Here is a 20,298-nt window from a genome sequence, read left to right on the forward strand (position 1 = left end):
AATTAAAAATATGCTCCTCAGCAAGTACACTTAAGGTCCTCATTTGTTAAAAATACAAAAGGAAATTCTTTTGAGACAGGAAATGATCTCTTCCCATCATTCCACACCATAAAGTCAATAGGAACAATGACTACTTTGGCAATTACATTTTCATTTAGTAATTATTAAGCCATTATTAATTTCAATAAAAGGATAAACATACATAAATATGCATTTATCCTTAGTATTTAATGAGCACAAAATTCCAGGCAATAATACCAGGCTTTCTCTTGGAATATAAATTTACATGTGGATCCACCAGGAATTTCTTCCTTTAAAAAAATGTTTCCTTATGTAAATGGGAATGTAATTAGATACTGATGCCTCTAAAGATTATTCTTTCTGTAAACTGCTTTATTCCGTGTGCTAATACATACCATTATACTCTCTATAACCATGGTCTTATATTAGTCTGTAATTATTTTGTAAGGGTTATATCTTTTAAGGAAAAACTAGTTTTTTTTTTTTTCCAGGAGCATAGATGGCATTCTTTCTTCCTTTAGGAGACTGGCACACAGCAGGCATTCGCTAAATTGTGTCAATTAATCTATTCTAGAGCACAACTCAAGTGAATAGGTCTAGAGGACAAAAATATTTCAGCAAAGGCAAATTATATTTTCTTAATATAGAACATAATTTTCTACATTTTTCACAGAGAAGAGTCTTTCATGCTTACAATGTGATTTTGGCTAGGAGCCAACATCAAGACTCTCTGAGGTGGCATGGAGAAGAGGAGGGTATAAAATAATATCAAAGCCAAGTGAACATAATTGAGCACATTTGCTGATTTTTTAATGTACAGTACATTTGGGCCAATTTTCTCCCAGAAGTGTAATGGAATAGCTAGCAATCACAAATAATGCCCTGTCTCAGCATGATGATGAAAGAGGGGTTTTCCCTGAGAGCCCATAAATACATTATTGTCACACATCAAAGAGATATCAAAGATCATCCAGGGAAAGTTTGAGGTACAAAAATACAGCTATGAGACTTCTCTTGTTACATCCGACATGGTCAGATCTCCATTCCCTCAAATAATGTATAAAATATCCCCTAATTATTAGAGAGTTGTGTGCAAAACAGAACACAGACTTTGAGCTCACATTTGGGTCCTAAGAAGGCAGAATTAAAGAAAATAAAGAAAGAAGTACCTTTGGTTAGAATGAATACACATACACACACACATGCCAATAAATAGCTGTTCGGAAAAACAGCACTAATGAAGCTTACAACAAATTCTACTTAAATTAATTCTTTAGAGATTATAGATGTTACATATATTTTATTATAAAGACTTAGCCATGTACATGAAAATACATTTAATATCCTGGGATCCCGGAGTGGCTCAGCGGTTTAGCACCTGCCTTCAGCCCAGGGGCGATCCTGGAGTCCCAGGATCGAGTCCCAGGTCAGGTTCCCTGCATGGAGCCTGCTTCTCCCTCTGCCTGTGTCTCTGCCTCTCTCTTTGTGTCTGTCTCTCATGAATAAATAAATAAAATATTTTTTAAAAGATTGAGGAAATAATAATTAGAGGAGGCAAAAGTTATTTTATTCCAAGAGGGTAAAATGAGTAAAGATTTGAAAGTATGAAGATGGATAGTTGAGATGATGCAAGAAGAGAGAAGCATGAGTACATTCCAATGCTAAGTCTGCATGATGTCGCAGGGACCAAGGAAGGTGAGGTGTTAGGTGAAGAGGAGGAATGTCAGGGCCCTTATGTGATGTTCCAGGAGTTTAAAGATATTGGATATGCCCTAGAGAAATCTGAACAGTGATTTATACATACATTTCTTAGAGCAGGAGGCGGATAGGAATTGGGAAAGCTACAACATAGTTTTTGATAACAGAATAAATCTTGAGCAGAAAATGCTGAGAGCTAGTAAACAACTGTATTAGAAGCAGAGCTGGTACAATAGATTAAAAAATGGATAAAATTCATTTCAGGGCACTCCTCTGACTCACAACAGCACTGCTGGACTGGTATCAGTGAAATGTAGCTAGTGAAATGTAGTCATATGTTTATTTGTTGTTTAATAACCACTTGCATAACGTTTACTGTGTTTCCTGCAATATTATGTCATTTGATCCTCCTAACAACCCAGTGCAGCCACTTTCATAGATAGGAAAAGAACAGAGGAGCAGAAATAAATGGAAGTTAGGATCTGAACCCAAGCTGCTCCAGATTCTGCACTCTACCACTTGCTCTGGTTTCCCTCATGCACAAATTATATGAGGGATGCCTCTCCCAATCCTCCAGTAAACAATGACATGACCATCAGTATCTCTCACCAGGTAGCACTTTGGTCACCAAGAATCTCCTATGGGAGTGCAAAGTGTTCTGAGAAGGTCATCATCTTGAACCAACTGTTTTTCCTGGTCAAAACAATGGCCACTGGGGGGTAAAGTGAGTGAAACCACTCTGATGTGATGATTTTCCCATTAAACACAAGCTTCTGAGGATATGGGGAGAGGCTTAATCTGCACAGTCTCGTCCCCCGTAGATTGCTTCAGGGTTAAGAATGGGAACCAGGACTGTGAGGGTGGCCACTAGTGCAGTACAACAAAAAGCGTCTGGCTGTGGTCTTTACATTTGTGCACCCAGATTGCTGAAAAATAAAAAATCACCTAAATAAGTATTGGCTGTACATTTTAGTATAAACTTAGGTCCTGCACTCATTTCTTTATTAACATGACAATCATTTGTCTTTAAACTTCATGGACTGCATAGACATTGCACATGCATAAAGAAATGTATTGCTCTATGTAGACATGTACAATATATTATGTAAATTATAATGGAAATTTTAAAGGCATGATTCATAAAAAAATGATACAGATTCAAATGTCTCCTTGTGCCTGGTGGATAATATTATATTGCAGGGGGATTTTACAAAATCCACATTGTTTGCTTAGAGGAATAAAGGAAGCCTCTTAATTATTTAACAGGCAATACTTTTTAAAAATCTAGTCATTGGGCAGCCTTGGTGGCTCAGCGGTTTAGCGCCGCCTACAGCCCAGGGCCTGATCCTGGAGACCCAGATCGAATCCCATGTCAGGCTCCCTGCATGGAGTCTGCTTCTCCCTCTGCCTGTGTTTCTGCCTCTCTCTCTTTCCTCTCTGTGTATTCTCATGAATAAATAAATAAAATCTTAAAAAGAAAAATCTAGTCATTGACTTGCTTTCTGTAAATCAATGAGGTGTGTTTATGAATTTACACAGATTTACTGTTTTAAACAAACAGACCTCACATTTAAACTTACAAATAATTTATGCTTAGCTTAAATCTAGTACCTTGGAACTTTAAAAAATCGACTATATTTTCTTTTATACTTAAAAGTTAAGGCCTCCTTAATATAGATTCTAGATCCTGAAAGAATGAAATATGTGCTTTCATTAAACTTTGTTTTTTTTTTTTTTAAGATTTTATTTATTTATTCATTTATTTAGAGAGAGTGTGTGAGCAGGGTGAGGGATAGAGAGAGGGAGAGAGAGAATCTCAAACAGACTCTGCCTAAGCATGGAGCCCAACATGGGTCTCTGTCTCATGACCCTGAGATCATGAACTGAGCCAATATCAAGAGTAGGATGCTTACCTGATGGTGCCACTCAGGCACCTCTGCTCTCATGAAACTTTAGAATCTATGTTCCTTTTAATCTTGAAACATAAAATTCGTGATATCAGACATAAAAAACTACAAGGAACTGGGCAGAGACCATGACATGCCCTGTACATAGTTTTGCAGATGTCCTTGGTATTTCCATATTTTGGTTGCCAAATATAACTTAATTTGTTCCGTAAACTTATAGTTTTAAGTGATGTGTAATTTCTTATATCCTACCATATTATAGCAATATTGCACTGAATGCCATTAGATACAATTGAATCATAGTCAAATTCTATCCTATTATACGAGGGACTAAAATCAAATATGTAAATGAATTATGAATGATTAATATGTTATGGAAAAATATACTTTTTCATGGTCAACACAGAAACATGGTTTATATATAGATGTTAAAATGAAATATGAGGAATACCTACACTAAAGACAGCATAGTGGCTCCTTGAACACATAGTTTGTTTTTATTTTTTTAAGATTTTATCTATTTATTTGAGAAAGAGCACAAGCAGGAGGAGGAAGAGGAGGAGCAGAGGGAGAGGGAGAAGCAGAATCCCCTAAGCCTGACTTGGGGCTTAATCCCAGGACTCGGATCATGATCAAAGCCAAAGGCAGATGCTTAACTGACCAGCCACCTAAGAATCCCTAATATATATTATTATTTTGATGATATCATTAAAAGTAGAAAATCAGGGATCCCTGGGTGGTGCAGCGGTTTGGCGCCTGCCTTTGGCCCAGGCGCAATCCTGGAGACCCGGGATCGAATCCCACATCGGGCTCCCTGTGCATGGAGCCTGCTTCTCCCTCTGCCTGTGTCTCTGCCTCTCTCTCTCTCTCTCTCTGTGACTATCATAAATAAATAAATTAAAAAAAATTTTAAAAAAGTAGAAAATCAGTAATTTACCTGCACATAGCATGCACTTTTTCTCCTAAATTGTGGATTTTATGTTGTCCCAATTGTATTCTCTACCTTCACTTATGCATTTTATGACTTCTAAATCCCAATTCCTTAAAAATATTGCAGTATTTTCTTTTCAAGAGGAAAAACTTCTTAATTAATAAACCTTTTTTTTTTGCAAAGGGTATGCATTAGAAAATTAAGATATTTTACATAGAACTATATATATTTCCATTTCTTTTCACAAAAGACACTTCCTGGTTTGTGCATGGTTATAATCTAGCTAGATTTGTCCAATGGATATGGATATTAGAGTTCCATCTTTAATAGCTTATTAGCAGTCAAGAGAAAATAAGTTTTATTCAACATATATTTGTCTATGTTATAATTTCCAGCAACATAATTTAGAAAGAGGCTCAAATTTGGACTCACGAGTTCCAAACTACACATTATGGTTTTACTTTTAATTAATTAAATGGCACTTAGCATTTCATAAAACCTCTCAATTTCCTCACCTGCAAAGTGAGAGAGTTAAGCTAAATTATCTTTATGCTTTCTGTCCACTAAAATGTTTTAAGACTGTAAATTTCAGGCAAACTAATTGACTTTGATCCATCTCTAGAGGAATTTGATCATGTTCAGAGTATCTTAGAGTTCTGTATTCTTGCAAACCTGGCCAGTGTGTGGAAGACACATGGCTGTTGCTGCTGAGAAGTTCTTATTTTTTTCTTTTTTAAAAGATTTTAAATTGAACACCAATAAAAAATAAATTTATTATTAAAAAAATTACTCAGCCATTAGATATGACAAATACCCACCATTTGCTTCAATGTAGATGGAACTGGAGGGTATTATGCTGAGTGAAGTAAGTCAATCAGAGAAGGACAAGCATTATATGTTCTCATTCATTTGGGGAATATAAATAATAGTGAAAGGGAATAGAAGGGAAGGGAGAAGAAATGGTTAGGAAATATCAGAAAGGGAGACAGAACATAAAGACTCCTAACTCTGGGAAATGAACTAGGGGTGATGGAAGGGGAGGAGGGGGGGGTGAATGGATGATGGGCACTGAGGGGGGCACTTGACGGGATGAGCACTGGGTGTTATTCTGTATGTTGGCAAATTGAACACCAATAAAAAATAAATTTATTATTAAAAAAATTATTTATTTATTCATAAGAGATACAGAGAGAGGGGCAGAAACATAGGCAAAGGGAGAAGTAGGCTTCTGTGGGGAGCCTGATATGGGACTCAATCCCAGGTCCCCAGGATCATGCCCTGAGTCGAAGGCAGACACTCAACCGCTGAGCCATCTCGGTGTTGAGCAATTCTGAGACAGTTTTAACTCCACCCTGAGGACAGTCTAAAATAGTAGAGATTGTCAAATAGCTCATTACAAGAGAACAAGAACCTCTGTTCCAGAAGCAAGGGTAAATTTTGGTTTATATCACCATCGTAAAATAAATCTCTGAACCCTAAATAATACTTGATATATATTCCAAACCAATGAATCAAACAATTTTGTTTGAAAAAAGGTCTGAGAAATCAATCTTATATCAGCCTCTGAAGCCCAAGGTAAACCATGTTTTAAAACAGTATTTGGCCACTATCCTGTCTCTAAGGATTTCATGAATCTCACAGGTTTTTCATTTGTTATCTCATTCCTGCAAATATCCATTCAATGGTGCTTTATTACCCAAAACAAAATAACAAACACTGTGATGGAAATGGTAGGCTTACTACATCCAAAATTAAGAGTATAATGCTATGTATTTAACACTAGACATGGCACAGAATTAAAATTTATGTTTCTAAATTGAAGCTTCTAAAGCATTAACTCATTTTTTAAAAATATGAACTGATAGGTGCTAAGTTAGAAGGATGAATAAATTATACATTCTGACATTATAGTATTTGGCATAGCACATAAGAGAGATTTATAAATAAATAAATATAATGTAATTTGAAAAGTGCTAGTGTAGAGAGAATCCTTTGGAAAAATAAGAAGTTTAAGCTTAAGTATTAAAAATATAAAAGTGGGGCATGTGAGTGGCTCACTCAGTTAAAGCAAAAGACTTGGTTTCAGCTCAGGTCTTGATCTCATGTGTGGTACGATTAGCCCTGCACCAGGCTCCAAGATCAGCTGGGAGTCTGCTTGTGATTCTCTCCCTCTGTCCCTCCCCATCACTCTCCAATGCACATGCTCTTCCTCTCTCCCTCTCACTCTAATGAATAAATCCTTAAAAAATATATATATTTATACGGAATTTATTAATTTCCTGAAAGATCTTAGTAGTGTTCTAAACTTTGAACCAATTGTAACAAATTACTTTTTAAAAGTAGGTATTTATGCAGGAAACTTAACATGTGACATCTCATTAAAAGACCAGTCTTTACAAATGTTAATAAGTTTCTTGTTGGTTTGTTTTTAACTGTATCATAGATAATCTAGTTATGGTTGTTTTTCTGGAGGTATCTGCATTTACAATAAAGATATTTTAAACCTTTTAAGCAAACATAAAATATTTTAACCTATGAGTGTTTGCATTTTGCCTGAAGAATGAAAGAATGCTTCGAATGTTGCATCTTTAGTAAAATAGTGTGTTTTCCTAAAATAGAATGGTTACCTCCCCTGGGGCTTAACTCCATGCACTACTGACTGCACACTTGAATGGCCTTCAATATCCTTGAAAGAGCAATGTATCTCTTTAACTCATACCAAAGTGTAAAGACAGCTCTACGGAGAATCTGAATTTCCATATATTAATACTTAAATAATATTGAAACAGTTAAATAATATTGGAATCATAAAATCATAGGATTTTGTGCTGAAAGGGACTTGAGAGGTCTTCTAATTTATAACTATTTATGTGCAAAGAATTACTTCCAACACTTCTACTACCTGAAATCACGCAGTGAGTGTACAGTTTATGGAGAAGGGAAATTTAATCAAATCAAATATGCTCCAGTCTTCTTAAGAAAGAGTGAAAATCCAAGGCTTCCCCAGGCACTCTTCGGCTTTTTAGTCTCGTAGAAATAGTTCATACCCTGGGAATGAAATGGACCTGCCACTCATTCCTCTGCCAAAAGCAGTGTTCCACTTATATAAAGGAGAGCTAAGTGTGTCCCTTTTATAACCTGTTTTCCTTATTCAAAAAGCCGAAAGCCATGTAACATACCTCTTCACAGGCAGTCCTGAAATCCATGTGCTAAGGCACCGCAAAGGATGTCTGAAAAGACAGAGAAATGGTAAGCCATCAAGCACAGCACCGACTGTAAGGGTAAGGAACGCTGATAAAGCAAAGCATAAGCAATTAGGGAGCAGACCCTGTGGGCACACCTTTCACAGCCACCTGGACAGGACAGGAATTCCCAGGGCAAGATGGAGAGAGTGGAAGGAAGAGAGAAAAGTCTTAGCCCTCGCTTTGGTGCAGCATAGGCCTACTGTCCTGGTGCGGCGTGGCTGAGTGGGTGCATCTCCGTGCACCGCTGAGCATTCGGACAGTGTCTGGGGTAGAGTCCACCCTTCCCGTAAGGGCGCGTTCCTAGTGCTCTTTGTCAAACCTGACTTTGCAACTGGGAAAGAAACTTCAAAGGACTAATTAAATGTTGCCTTTCGTATGGTTATCTCTTGAAAAAAGGTTGACTAATCTTCCTCTTTTTAATTAAAAAGCTACATGCATGAATAATTCTCTCTGGAACTTAAAATTTTATTAACAAACAGTATGATGTAAGGAAACAAACTATTTAATATTAAGATAAATCGATGTGTGAAATACTGAATACAGATTCATTTTGTGGTGATTATAATATCTAAATGGTGAACATAAACTTAAATGCATACAAATGCATATTTTTTTTAATGTTTTTAGAGAATTTCATTTTAGTTATATGATAAACTTAATAAAACTAAGAATGGTCTTAGAAAATTGACACCCTGACACTATGAAAAAACTGCAGAGCCAATATATAATATAGTTTACATAAATGAGACTCAAAGTAAAATGTATGATGAATTCCACAGTAAAAGATCGGACTCAAGATTAATCCTCTTCTCAGTCTTTGGAACAGTGAATTATTTTGTTCTTCTTTGTCATTTTCTGTTGTATTAGGTTGATAAACAGTAAGTGTTTATCAAATAAGTGTGAGTGAAATAAAGCAGGATGTTCACTTATGCTGTCACTGGATTATTACTATTGCCCCTGCAAGAAAAGAGATTGACTGTCTTCAATAGTTAATTGAACATGCTGCATAAAATATTGAGTATTTTCCCTAAATAGGTTTCATGGGTTTTACTTTATTGGAATGCATAAGCAAGCTGATTATAGTAAACCTAGGTAACAACAAGTCATTTGCAAAAAAAAGGGGATTTGATGATAAAAATTAAAATTTGATGATATGAATTACTTAATCAGTTTTTTCTTTTTTTAAATTATTTTTTGAGGGTAATCTTTTTTCAAATTTTTATTTAAATTCTAGTTAGTTAAAAAATAATATAATATTAGTTTCAGGAGTAGAACTTAGTGATTCATCACTTGCATACAATGCCCGGTACTCATCACAAGTGCCCTCCTTAATGCTCATCACCCATTTAGCCCATCACCCACCTACTTCCTTCCATCAAACATGTTTGTTCTCTATCTTAAAAGAGTCCCTTCTAGTTTATCTCCTTCTCTATTTAAATCACTTAATTTTTTGATATCCAAGAGAAATTGGTTGTTAGTTTTAAAAATTATTTTTCAAAATTGCTCTTAAAGACTGTGTTGGAAAACACTATAAATACCTGTTTATCTCCAACTTTGACATAAAGTTATTCCTTTATATAAAAGTGGAATTTCAATACTTATTGATCATATAAAAACATAATATCTCTAGAAGCAATTTCCTGCTACTAAAAAGCAACTAGAGAAATAGACATGAGGGTATTTAACCATCTCTAAACACAAGCTCATGTTTAGTGCCATAATCTGAATATTAGTTCATACATTTTAATACATCATTAATAATATGACACATTGTGCCTGCATCTCTACCATTTTTAACATTTTCCTTCTTTTTCCTGCATCTTCCATTATCTTTCATCAAAATATTAGGTAATAATATCAGTGCTTATTCAGAAAAAAATTATTATGAGATTTAAAATGACTTAATTGCTGGGTAAGAATAAATTACATACTACAATGAAACTATTTTCAGTGATTATAAATTTTAAAATTGCAGTAAAAGCTGTTCAGTTTTTTTATTTAAAATTTTTGAGCCTTTTTTGTCTAAACTTTTATGTTAGAACAGCTTTAGATTTACATAAATATTGTGAAAATAGCACAGAGTTCCCATATATCCCACATTCCTTTTTCCTCTATTATTAACATCTTACATTAGTATGCACATTTGTTAAAATTGATACATCAATACCAATATATTATTATTAAATTTATACTTGATTCCAATTTTCTTGGGTTTTTTTCTCACTTTCTTTTTCTGTTCTAGGATCTTATCCAGGGCACCATATTATATTTAATCACCATGTCTCAGGCTCCTCTTAGCTGTGACTGTTTCTCAGACTTTGTTTTTTTTAAATGACTTTGGCAGTTTTCAGGAGTATTAATCAGTAATTTGTAGAATGTACTTACACTGGGCTTATTCTGATGTTTTTCTCATGATTATACTAGAGCCATGAGATTTGGGGAAGATACCACAGAGATTAGTACCATTTCTTCACATTGTATCAGAGGTCCACGTTGTCAACAAGACTCATCATTGTGAAGGCTGACTATGACCACCTGACTAGGATAGTGTTTGTCAGGTTTCCCCACTGGTAAGTTACTTTTTTCTGTCTCTCTCCACACTTTGCTCTTTGACTAGAGGTCACTATGAGCAGCTCATACTTAAGGAATGGAAGTTACACTTCCCTTCAATGAGGGTAAAGTGTCTACATGAATATTTGAAATTGATCTAGATAGAATATTTGCCTGCTCTTCCCCCATTTATTTATGTATTCAACCACTTACTTAGGTCTTGTCAGCTGACTGAGCAAGGAAGTATATACATGCATATAATAAGCCATGTTGTAAGGCTGTATGTACCACAGTAACATTTATCCATGCAAAATTACACTACACCTCCCAATAAAAGTAAATATATAATTCTATCTGATCCCTTTAGCCTATTCCCATGTATATTTATAGAAATAGAAATATATATTTGTTCCTATATCTATATTTTTCATACAGCATATGGTGTTAGAAATAAATTATTCATATTTGAGGGAAGCCTTTATCAAACAACAAATATATCAGTAATAATATATCTGAGTTAGTAACAAATAAAGATAGATTTAAAAAATAAAACACCAGGGCAAAAGAATATTTTTTAGATGAACACTATCATTTAGGTACAGGTTATATTGATAACTTTTGGTTCTCTACAGATGCAATGAGAGATGTCAAGTCTGAAAACAACCATAAGCTACAATATGTAAACACTTGTGGAAAATTGAATGATTGACCCAGATTCTCTATCTTTTCTGGCATCCACTTCCATGCCATAAATTTATCATGGAGAGAGTAGCTTTGCTATATATTGACTTTAGACTTAACCATGTGAATTGCTCCTGCCACCATTGAAGTGATAATGTGTTGATTTCTTTAATGGCCTCATATGTTCCCACTGCTGTCTTGCACCTCTTGCATTAGAAGAGCCTCTTCAGGAAGCTGCCATCCACTTGGTCTGGCCCCAGAATGACATACATAAAGCAACACTTTCCTAAACAGCCCACAGAACATGGGGTGACACTGAGCTGCCCTCACATCCCTGCCTAAATAGACTTACTTAGAGCCAACCTGCATACTCTGGAATGAAATAAAGGCTTAGAATTTGTAATGGGTAACTTTATGTGTCAAATTGACTGTGGTATAGTCCTCAGTTAGTCAAAATCTGATCTAGGTTCTGCCATGAGAAAACCTTTGTAAATGTGGATAATATCTACAATTTACTAGAACCTTAAGGAGTTTTCTGAATTGGTTCTGGGGTTTCCAGAATTGGTTCCCTAATCTGATTAAATTTAAAGGCACCAGTGATTTTATTTCCACTGTGAAAGAAAACACTAATATGGCTATAGAAATATATAAAATATCAGCACTGGATGCTCTTAATCAAAATGTGACCCATAAGGAGATGTGATGACAGTTTAAGGATGTGGGATTTTTAAAAAAAAGGAATATGAGATAATGATGGAAAGAGCATAAAGTTGAATTAGGACAGATTTACCTACATGGCCTAATGAAGCAGAGATTTTACAGTTAATGTTTTACTGTGTGGGGTTAGGGGGGGCTCTACCACTTTGTTTGTCTGATTGACTAAAACACAGACCAAAACATGGCCCACAATAGGAGAGTTAGAAATGCCAGACCTGCTTTGATTTAAGGTAGATAAAGAGATTCAAAGGCTTAAAGAGATTGGGGTGTCAGAAGCGGTTTATCATGTGAAACCTGCTCACTCACAGCTTTGACAATGACTGTGAGGCAAGGATTTGTTATAGGAACCAAACACAATTGAAGAACTCTGTGGTCACTTCTGTAGGTTAGAAGTTAAAGTGAGAAGTGCTGCCACTGAACTGGGGTCCTTAAATGCAGGAGAGAAATTGCATCCTGGGATGGCAGGGGCTGAGTGGCAGCACTTAATCACCAAAGATGAAGTGGCTATAATTACCATAATGGACATCAATCTTCAAAGCAGTAATCAGAATAGTCTGATTTTCAGACATTGGCAAGTTGATTATGCCTTCCTAAAAGTGAAATAGGTGGGAAGCCTATTTATTTCTTAACTTGATCTATAAAAGCAAAAGAATTATAGGTCCAGTGAACAGTCTATCTTGAATCACCAAAACAGTCACGGGCCTTCAATCAATTCCCAAACCTGAACCAGTTTGTCGGTCCTGAGACCCATGAATGGGGGAAGGATGGGTTCCCTTGGAAAAAGACCCTGGTTAACCTCTCTCCAGCTTTCCTAGAAGGTCAAGGATATATGGCTTCCCACCAGGGTAACTGTCCATTGAAGTAAAGGAAATAACCAGACTTTTCAGGGACGACTGCATACTAGTTCTTAACTGACATAACACTAATTCCAGGAGATTCAAAAACATCACAGTGTTCCCTCAGTTAGCACTGGGGCTTCCAAAGGTTAGGTGATAAGTGGAATTTTGACTCAGACCCATCTCACAGTGAATTTAGGGGACTCTCAAATCCATCCTGTGGTTATTGCCAGAGCTCCAGAATACAAAATTGAAATAGATATACTCAGCAACTAGGAGAATCTCCACATTGTTTCTTATTCTGGGAGTGAGAGTTATTACGATAGAAAAGACCAAGTGGAAGCCCCTAGAATGGTATCTACCAGGAGAAATAGTAAAACAGTACTGCATTTCTTTAGGGATTGCAGATATTAGTGCCACCATCAAGAACTTCAAGAGTACAGAGGTGTAATGATTCCCATTACATTCCCATTCAACTCACCTATCTGGCTAGTGCAGAAAAACAGATGGTCTTGAGAATGACAGTGGATTATCATAAGTTTAATTAGGTGATGACGCCACTTGCAGCTGCTGTACCAGATATGGTTTCATTTCTTTAGCAAATTAACACATCTTCTGGTACCTGCCATGTAGCTATTGATGTGACAAATGCCTTTCTCCTCAATAATTATCCTTTGCTCATGAAAAAAAGTTTGCTTTCAACTGACAAAACCAACAATATACTTTCACTGTCCTACCTCAGGATATGTTAACCTCCAGCCATAAGTCATAATTTAGGCCACAGGAATCTTGATCATCTTTCCTTTCCACAAGATTTCACACTGGACCTTTGCTTTGATGACATTATGCTGATTGTACCTAGTGAGCAAACAGAAGCACCAACTGTAGACTTACTGGTAAGATATAGTGTTAGAGAGTGGGACATAAATCCAACAAAAATTCGTAGATGATCTTTTTCTTATAGAGGTCAGGTGGTATGAGATGCATTGAGATATCCCTTCTAAAGTGAAGGATAAGTTGTTGTATATGGCCTTTCCTATAACCGAAAAATAAAGGCAAAATGCCCAATGGGCCTCTTTGAACTTTGCAGACAACAGTCATCATGGGTAACCTATTACTGCCAATTTACTAAGTGACTAAAAAAGCTGCCAATTTTAAGTGGGTCCCAGAAAAAGAGAAGGCTCTGCAACATTTCCAGGCTGCTGTGTAAGCTGATCTGCCATTTGGGCCTTATGACCTGTCAGATCCAAGGTGCCTAAAGTGTCAGCGGCACATAAGGATGCTGTTTGCAGAGTTTGGCAGGTTCCTATAGGTGAATTTCAGTCCAGATCATAAGGATTCTGGAGCAAAGCTTTGCCATCTTCTGCATTGCATGCTTCCATTTCAGAAACAGCTCTTAATCTCCTCCAGGGCCTTAGTAGAGACTGATTGCTTGACCATGGGCCACCAACTCATCATGTGACCTGAGATGCTTATCTTAAATTAGGTGTTTTCTAACTCACCAAACCATATAAATGCATAAGTAAGTTGCATGGAGAAGTAGTTCAAATGCCATTGGCTCCGCCTGCTGGCCCCACATTGACTTCTCTCTTCCAGCTTGTGTCTAGGGCCTCATGTGGAGTTCTTTACAATCAGATGACTGAGGAAGTGAAGGGTCAGGCCTGGTTTAAAGATAATTCTGCACATTGCATAGGCATCACCTAAAAGTGGACAGCTGTAGCCCTATAACCCCTTTCCAGAATACTCCTGATGTGTAGTGGTGAAGAGAAATCTTCTCATTTGACAGAACTTCAAGCAGTGCACTTGTTTGTTCATTTTGCTCAGAAGGAGAAATGGACAGAGTTATGAGTGTATATGGATTCATGGACTATGGTCTATAATTTGGATGGATGATCAGGGAGTTGGGAAAATGTGACTGGTAAAATAAGTGACAAGAAGGTCTGAGTAACAATTATGGGGATAGATTTCTCTGAAATGGACAAAAAACACAAAGATAGTTGTATCCCACATAAATGTTCACTAAAGGGTGAGTTAAACAGAGGGAGATTTTAATAATCAAGTGAATAGTAGGACAGGCTGTTCTTCAGATACCAATCAGCCTTTTCTTTTACCCATCTTTTCCTGTCATTGCCCAATGGACAGATGAACAAAGTGCAATTTGTGGCAGAGATAGAGTACCTTAATGGATCAGCAACATGTACTTCCACTCACAAAGGTCAACTTGGCTACAGTTGCTGCTCAACATCTAATCTTCCAATAACAGAGATCAATGCTGAATCCAATGTAGCACCATTCCCTGTGATGACTAGCCAGCTTCGGGTGACAATTTGATTACATAGGACTATTTCCATATTAGAATGGGAAATATTTTTTTCTTTCTGGAGTAAACATTTTGGATACAGACTTGACTTTCCTATATGCAATTCTTTTACCAAAACTACCATACTAACTTACAGAATGCCTGACCATTGTCATGGTATTCCATACAGCACTGGTTCTGATCAAGAAACTCGCTTAACCGTAAATGAAGTGGGGAATAGGCACAAGATCATGGAATTTACTGATCTTATCATGTGCCTCACCATCCTGGAACAGTTGGCTTGACAGAACAATGTAATGGCCTTAAGAAGACTTAATTACAGTGTCAATTAGCAATATCTTGCAGGACCTGGATAAGGTTCTCCAAAAGGCTGTATATGCTCTGAATTGGCATCATATATGTGGTACTCTTTCTCCCATTGCAAGGATTGATGGGTCCAAGAGTCAAAAGAGGAAATGGATGTGGCACCACTTACTATTATCCTGAGTGGCCCACTAGCAAAATTTTTACTTCTTATTCTTGGGAACTTTGGCTCTGCTGGTCTAGAAGTCTTTGTTCCAAAGAGAGAAATGCTTCTAGCAGGAGACACAATGATTCCATTGAAGTGGAAAATAAGACTGTTGTTGCCTAGCCACTGTAGGCTCCTCATGATTGAATCAACAGGCAAAGAAGGAGTTACTTTACCAGCTGGGGTGATTGATCCTGACCTCCAAGGGAAATTGGACTGATACTTCACAATAAAGTAATGAGGAATCTGTGTGAAATACAGGAGGTACTTTAGGGCTTCTCTTACTATTACCATGCCATGTGGAAACAAACAAACAATTAAAACACAATTGCTAATGGGCCAGACCCTTTAGGAATGAAAGTGTGGATCACTCTATGAGATAAAGAACCACAACCAGCTGAGGAGCTTGCTGAGGCAAAGGAATATGCAATGGATAGTGGAAGAAGATAGCTATAAATAACAGCTATAACCAATTTGTTCAATGGCAGAAATGAAGACTGTAATTTGTATTTCTTCATCATTTTGTTATGAATTTGTGTGTATATCATACATAATGTATTATATACTATACATTAATGCATGTGTTTAAATATGTATATATAATATAAATGTGTATATATTTGTGTATATATATATGTGTGTGTGTGCTTATGTGTATCACATGTCTTTATTTTCTTCCCTCTCTTATCCCCCTCTCATCTAACATATAATTTATTAATAATACAAACTTTTATATCACAACATTTAGGTTACAGTATATCAAGGAGAAGAATGAATATCATTCATAGACTCTGCATTCCTTTCAAAGGAAGTGATTAGTGTACTTTAGGTTGCCTAAAGGATAGTTGTATTTTCTTGGTAGGAAGTATGACTTTCTGGATTCTATTTGGAAGCTAAAGTAGGTTGAGCTGTGTTTGTGTGCCAAGGTGACAAGGAGTGGACTGTGATGGTTCATTTTTGTGTGCCAACTTAGCCAAATCAGTTTTTCAACCTGGTATGCAGTCATGCACTCAAACACTAACGTTGGTATTGCTGTGGGGGTATTTTGTAGACATGGCTAACATCTACAATCAGTTGACTTTAAGCAAATAAGGTTATTCTAGATAATGTGAGTGAGACTCATGCAAACTGAAAGGCCTTGAAAGCAAACTCAGACATTTCTCTGATAAAGAGCACTTGCTTCAAGACTGCAAGACCAATTTTTGCATCATTTCCAGACTTCTAGCCTATCCTTTAGATCAGACTTGCTAGCCTCCACAGTAGAGTGAGTCAATTCCTTGAAATTAATTTCATTGTATATATCCAGATGTATAGGTATCAAACTGGATTTTGTCTGGAGGATCCTGACTCATACAATTGTGAATGCCAGTGAGATTTATGATTTTATTATGCAGAATTATTGTAACAATAATCGACTAAAAGAGCATATCTCTAAGTACTTCTGAAAGTCCATCAAGAATAATAAGTACCAGAACCTTGAATAATATGAGTTTCAAAATATGTACAGATATTTCTAAGTTATACTATAAAAAAACTATGAGAAAAGTATTTCACTTTGTAGTTTCTCCATTAACATAACAACAATATCTTAATTGAAAATTTCACACTTAATATTTTTGTTAAAAAAATACTTTTTTTTATCTAGAGGCACATTCATTATCTCCATACTACTTTTTCCTATTCACATCTGAAATTTTTAAGGTTTTCTTTCCATAATTGTTTTAAATGAATTGATCTGTATTAAGATATAATGCAAGAACAAATGTTTAATTTCCAAATGCTCTCATCTCTATATCCAGGGATAAAGAAAAAAATAATTTACTGATTTATTAGTATCTATATAGCTGCATTTAGAAAAAAAAACAAAGCCTTTATAGAAATTCATTTCTTAAAATATGGTTATTAGAAAATCTCATCACTTAAAATATGAAGATGAGAATAGCAATGCATAAATAGCTTGGGTGAATGATGATAAAATTAATAATGATAAAATTACAGAATCACAATATTTAAATGTGATCTACCTCATTTGTGATCCATTTAGATTTCGCAAGACCATCTCAGTGATAAGCCACACTGCATGGAAAAGACCTAGCCTAATGGAAACCAATTTCTACTAGTGTTCCATAAGTGCCCCAACAACAAGAGATGAAAGCATGGTCTCTGCTCAAAAAAAGAGAAGGTGGAGATGAGTGTTTCTTGAGAATTTACAGTGTCCCAGTTATATGGCATGGTTCAATAGACTTGGCTTCTGTCCAGAGGTCTTGCTTGCCTCTTATGGTTCAATCTAATATCCAGAAATTAACATAAATTATTATCTTCAACTATGCTAAGAATAGCACCAATTCCTATTGATTTAACTCATCTTTGTAACCACAACCAGGGAAAGCAAAATTAGACAAATATAGCTAAATTCATTCAAGCTGCATATAAAATTTCAGAATGGTTCATTTGGTATGAAGCTGATAAAATAAAAAGAATGTACCTCTATAACAGCACACACCCAGAAAAATGTTGAAATGGAGAACTGAGTTGGTAGTTATATACGGTAGAATAGAAAGCATTGGTACAAAAATATTTTGGACTTAAATTACTTAGATAATTTCCAGAATGCTTTATTTAGTGTAAAAAAAGTCTTTATAATACTCTGCTTACTATGACAGTTCAGTTTACTGAAGGGAAAAATGTTATGTATTTATAGAACTTGCCCTAGACAAAATTATAACATATGTAAAATTTATATTCCATTTTTTTGTGTATTCCAAACTCAAACCCAGCATATACTCTCTCCAGATACTCCCATATCTTCAGCTGTGTCTGTTCGCAAATTAATTAATTGGTCCCCCTTAAAACTGGTTAAAACAATAGCATTGAAAATGATAGCTGCAGTCACTTAGGTTTCATTTTTAGTGAATATTTAGTTCATTTAGGATCGTGAAGCAACTATTCATGCATCTTTCATCTTTTTTTTAGTTGAAGTACAATTTACATAAAATATCCTATTACTTTTGGGTGTACACTGTAGTGTAGTGTATATGATATTTTCATACATATAAAATGATTCTTACAATAAATCCTGTTACCATCTGTGACCCTACAAAGTTATTACAATAATACTGTTTCCTATGCTGCGCATTATACGCCCATGACTTTTTATTTAATAGTTGAAAATTTGAACCTTTTAATCCCCTTAACTTATTTTGCACACCAACCCTACCTCCTCTGGTATCCAAGAATTTCCTGCATTTATGAGTCTGTTTCTGTTTTGTCTTTTTAGACTTCACATATAAGTGAAATCATATATTTGTCTTTTTCTGCCTGACTTATTTCATTTAGCATAATATGCTGTAGGTGTATCTATGTTGTTGTAAATGGAAAGATTTCATTCTTTTTTATGGCTGAGTAGTATTCTACTACCTACATACATATACATGTGATCACACATATATTTATGTATATGACATGTATATATCACATCTTTTTTATCTGTTCATCTGTTGATGCACACTTAGGTAGCTTGCTTCCATATCTTAGCTATTATAAATAATCTTGCAATGGACATAGGGTTGCATATATCTTTTTGGATTGGTGCTTTTGTTTTCTTTGGATAAATATCCAGAAGTGGAGTTTATTTAGATTTTTATGGAAGTTCTATTTTAAATTTTTGGAGTAATCTCTATACTGTTTTCCATAGCTGTACTAATTTACATTTCTACCAACAGGGTAGGAGGGTTCCCTTTTCTCCACTCCTTGCCCAGATTTGTTATTTTTAAAAATCTTTTGATAATAATCAATCTCATAGGTTAGAAAGATATCTATCTCATTCTGGTTTTGTTTTGCAGTTCTCTGATGATTAATGGTATTGAGTGTCTTTTCATGTGCCTATTGTCCATCTGTATGTCTTCTGTGGAAAAATACTATTCAAGTCCTTTGTCCATTTTTTTGAGATTTTACTTATTTATTAATAAGACACACACACACACACACACACACACACACACACACAGAGACAGAGATACAGGCAGAGGGAGAAGCAGGCTCCATGCAGGAAGCCTGATATGGGACTAGATCTCCAGACCCCAGGAATCACGATCTGAGCCAAAGGCAGACGCTCAACCACTGAGTCCCCAGATGACCCCTCTGTCCATTTTTTAATTGAATTGTTTTCTTTTTTGATATTAAATTGTATAAGATCTTTATATATTCTGAATATTACATTAACCTTATCAGATGTATCTTTTGCAAATGTTTTCTCCTATTCAGTAGGTTGCTATTTTTTTTGTTGGTTTCTGTCACTGCACAAAAGAGTTTTTTATTTGATGTAATCTCATTTATTTTAGCTTTTTTTTTTTGCCCTTGATGAAGAGATACTAGTAAGAAAAATATTGGTAAGACTAATTTCAAAGAGTTTACTGCCTATGCTTTCTTCCAGGAGGCTATGGTTTCAGGGTCTACATTCAAATCTTGAAAAAATCCATTTTGAGTTTATTTTTTGTATATAGTGTAAGATACTCGTCCAATTTCATTTTGTGTGGAGCTACTCAGTTGTCCTAGCACCACTTATTTCTCCATGTATTTCTCTATGTATTTATCTCACCATATGTTTTCTCTATGTATATGCTTGCCTCCTTTGTCATAGATTAACTGACCATATAGTGTCAGTTTCTTTCTCACCTCTCTATACTGTTCTATTTTCCTATGTGTCTGTTACCAAGACAGTTTATATTGTTTTGATTACTGTAGTTTGTAGTGTAGTTTGAAATCAGGGAACATGATAACTCCAGGTTTGTTCTTTTTTCTCAAGATGGCTTTAGCTATTTAAGGCTGTTTGAGATTCCATCAAATTTTAGGATTTGTGGTTCCATCCAAGTTTTAGGATTCTTT

General features: G+C 35.6%; 1 protein-coding gene across 6 annotated transcripts in view; it reads right to left on the reverse strand.

Moving 5' to 3' along the window:
• The window catches only part of SNTG1 (syntrophin gamma 1), an 818,827-nt gene that overhangs the window by 287,579 nt on the left and 510,950 nt on the right, over positions 1–20,298 (reverse strand). For all 6 annotated transcript variants that reach the window (XM_077876979.1, XM_077876980.1, XM_077876977.1 and 3 more), the window contains one exon: positions 7,737–7,787. In XM_077876979.1, the coding sequence (XP_077733105.1) occupies positions 7,737–7,763 (27 nt within the window). In that variant the 5' untranslated portion in view covers positions 7,764–7,787. The remainder of the gene's footprint in view (positions 1–7,736; positions 7,788–20,298) is intronic.

This window comes from Canis aureus, chromosome 28 (assembly GCF_053574225.1).
Source record: "Canis aureus isolate CA01 chromosome 28, VMU_Caureus_v.1.0, whole genome shotgun sequence".
Lineage (NCBI taxonomy): Eukaryota > Metazoa > Chordata > Mammalia > Carnivora > Canidae > Canis > Canis aureus.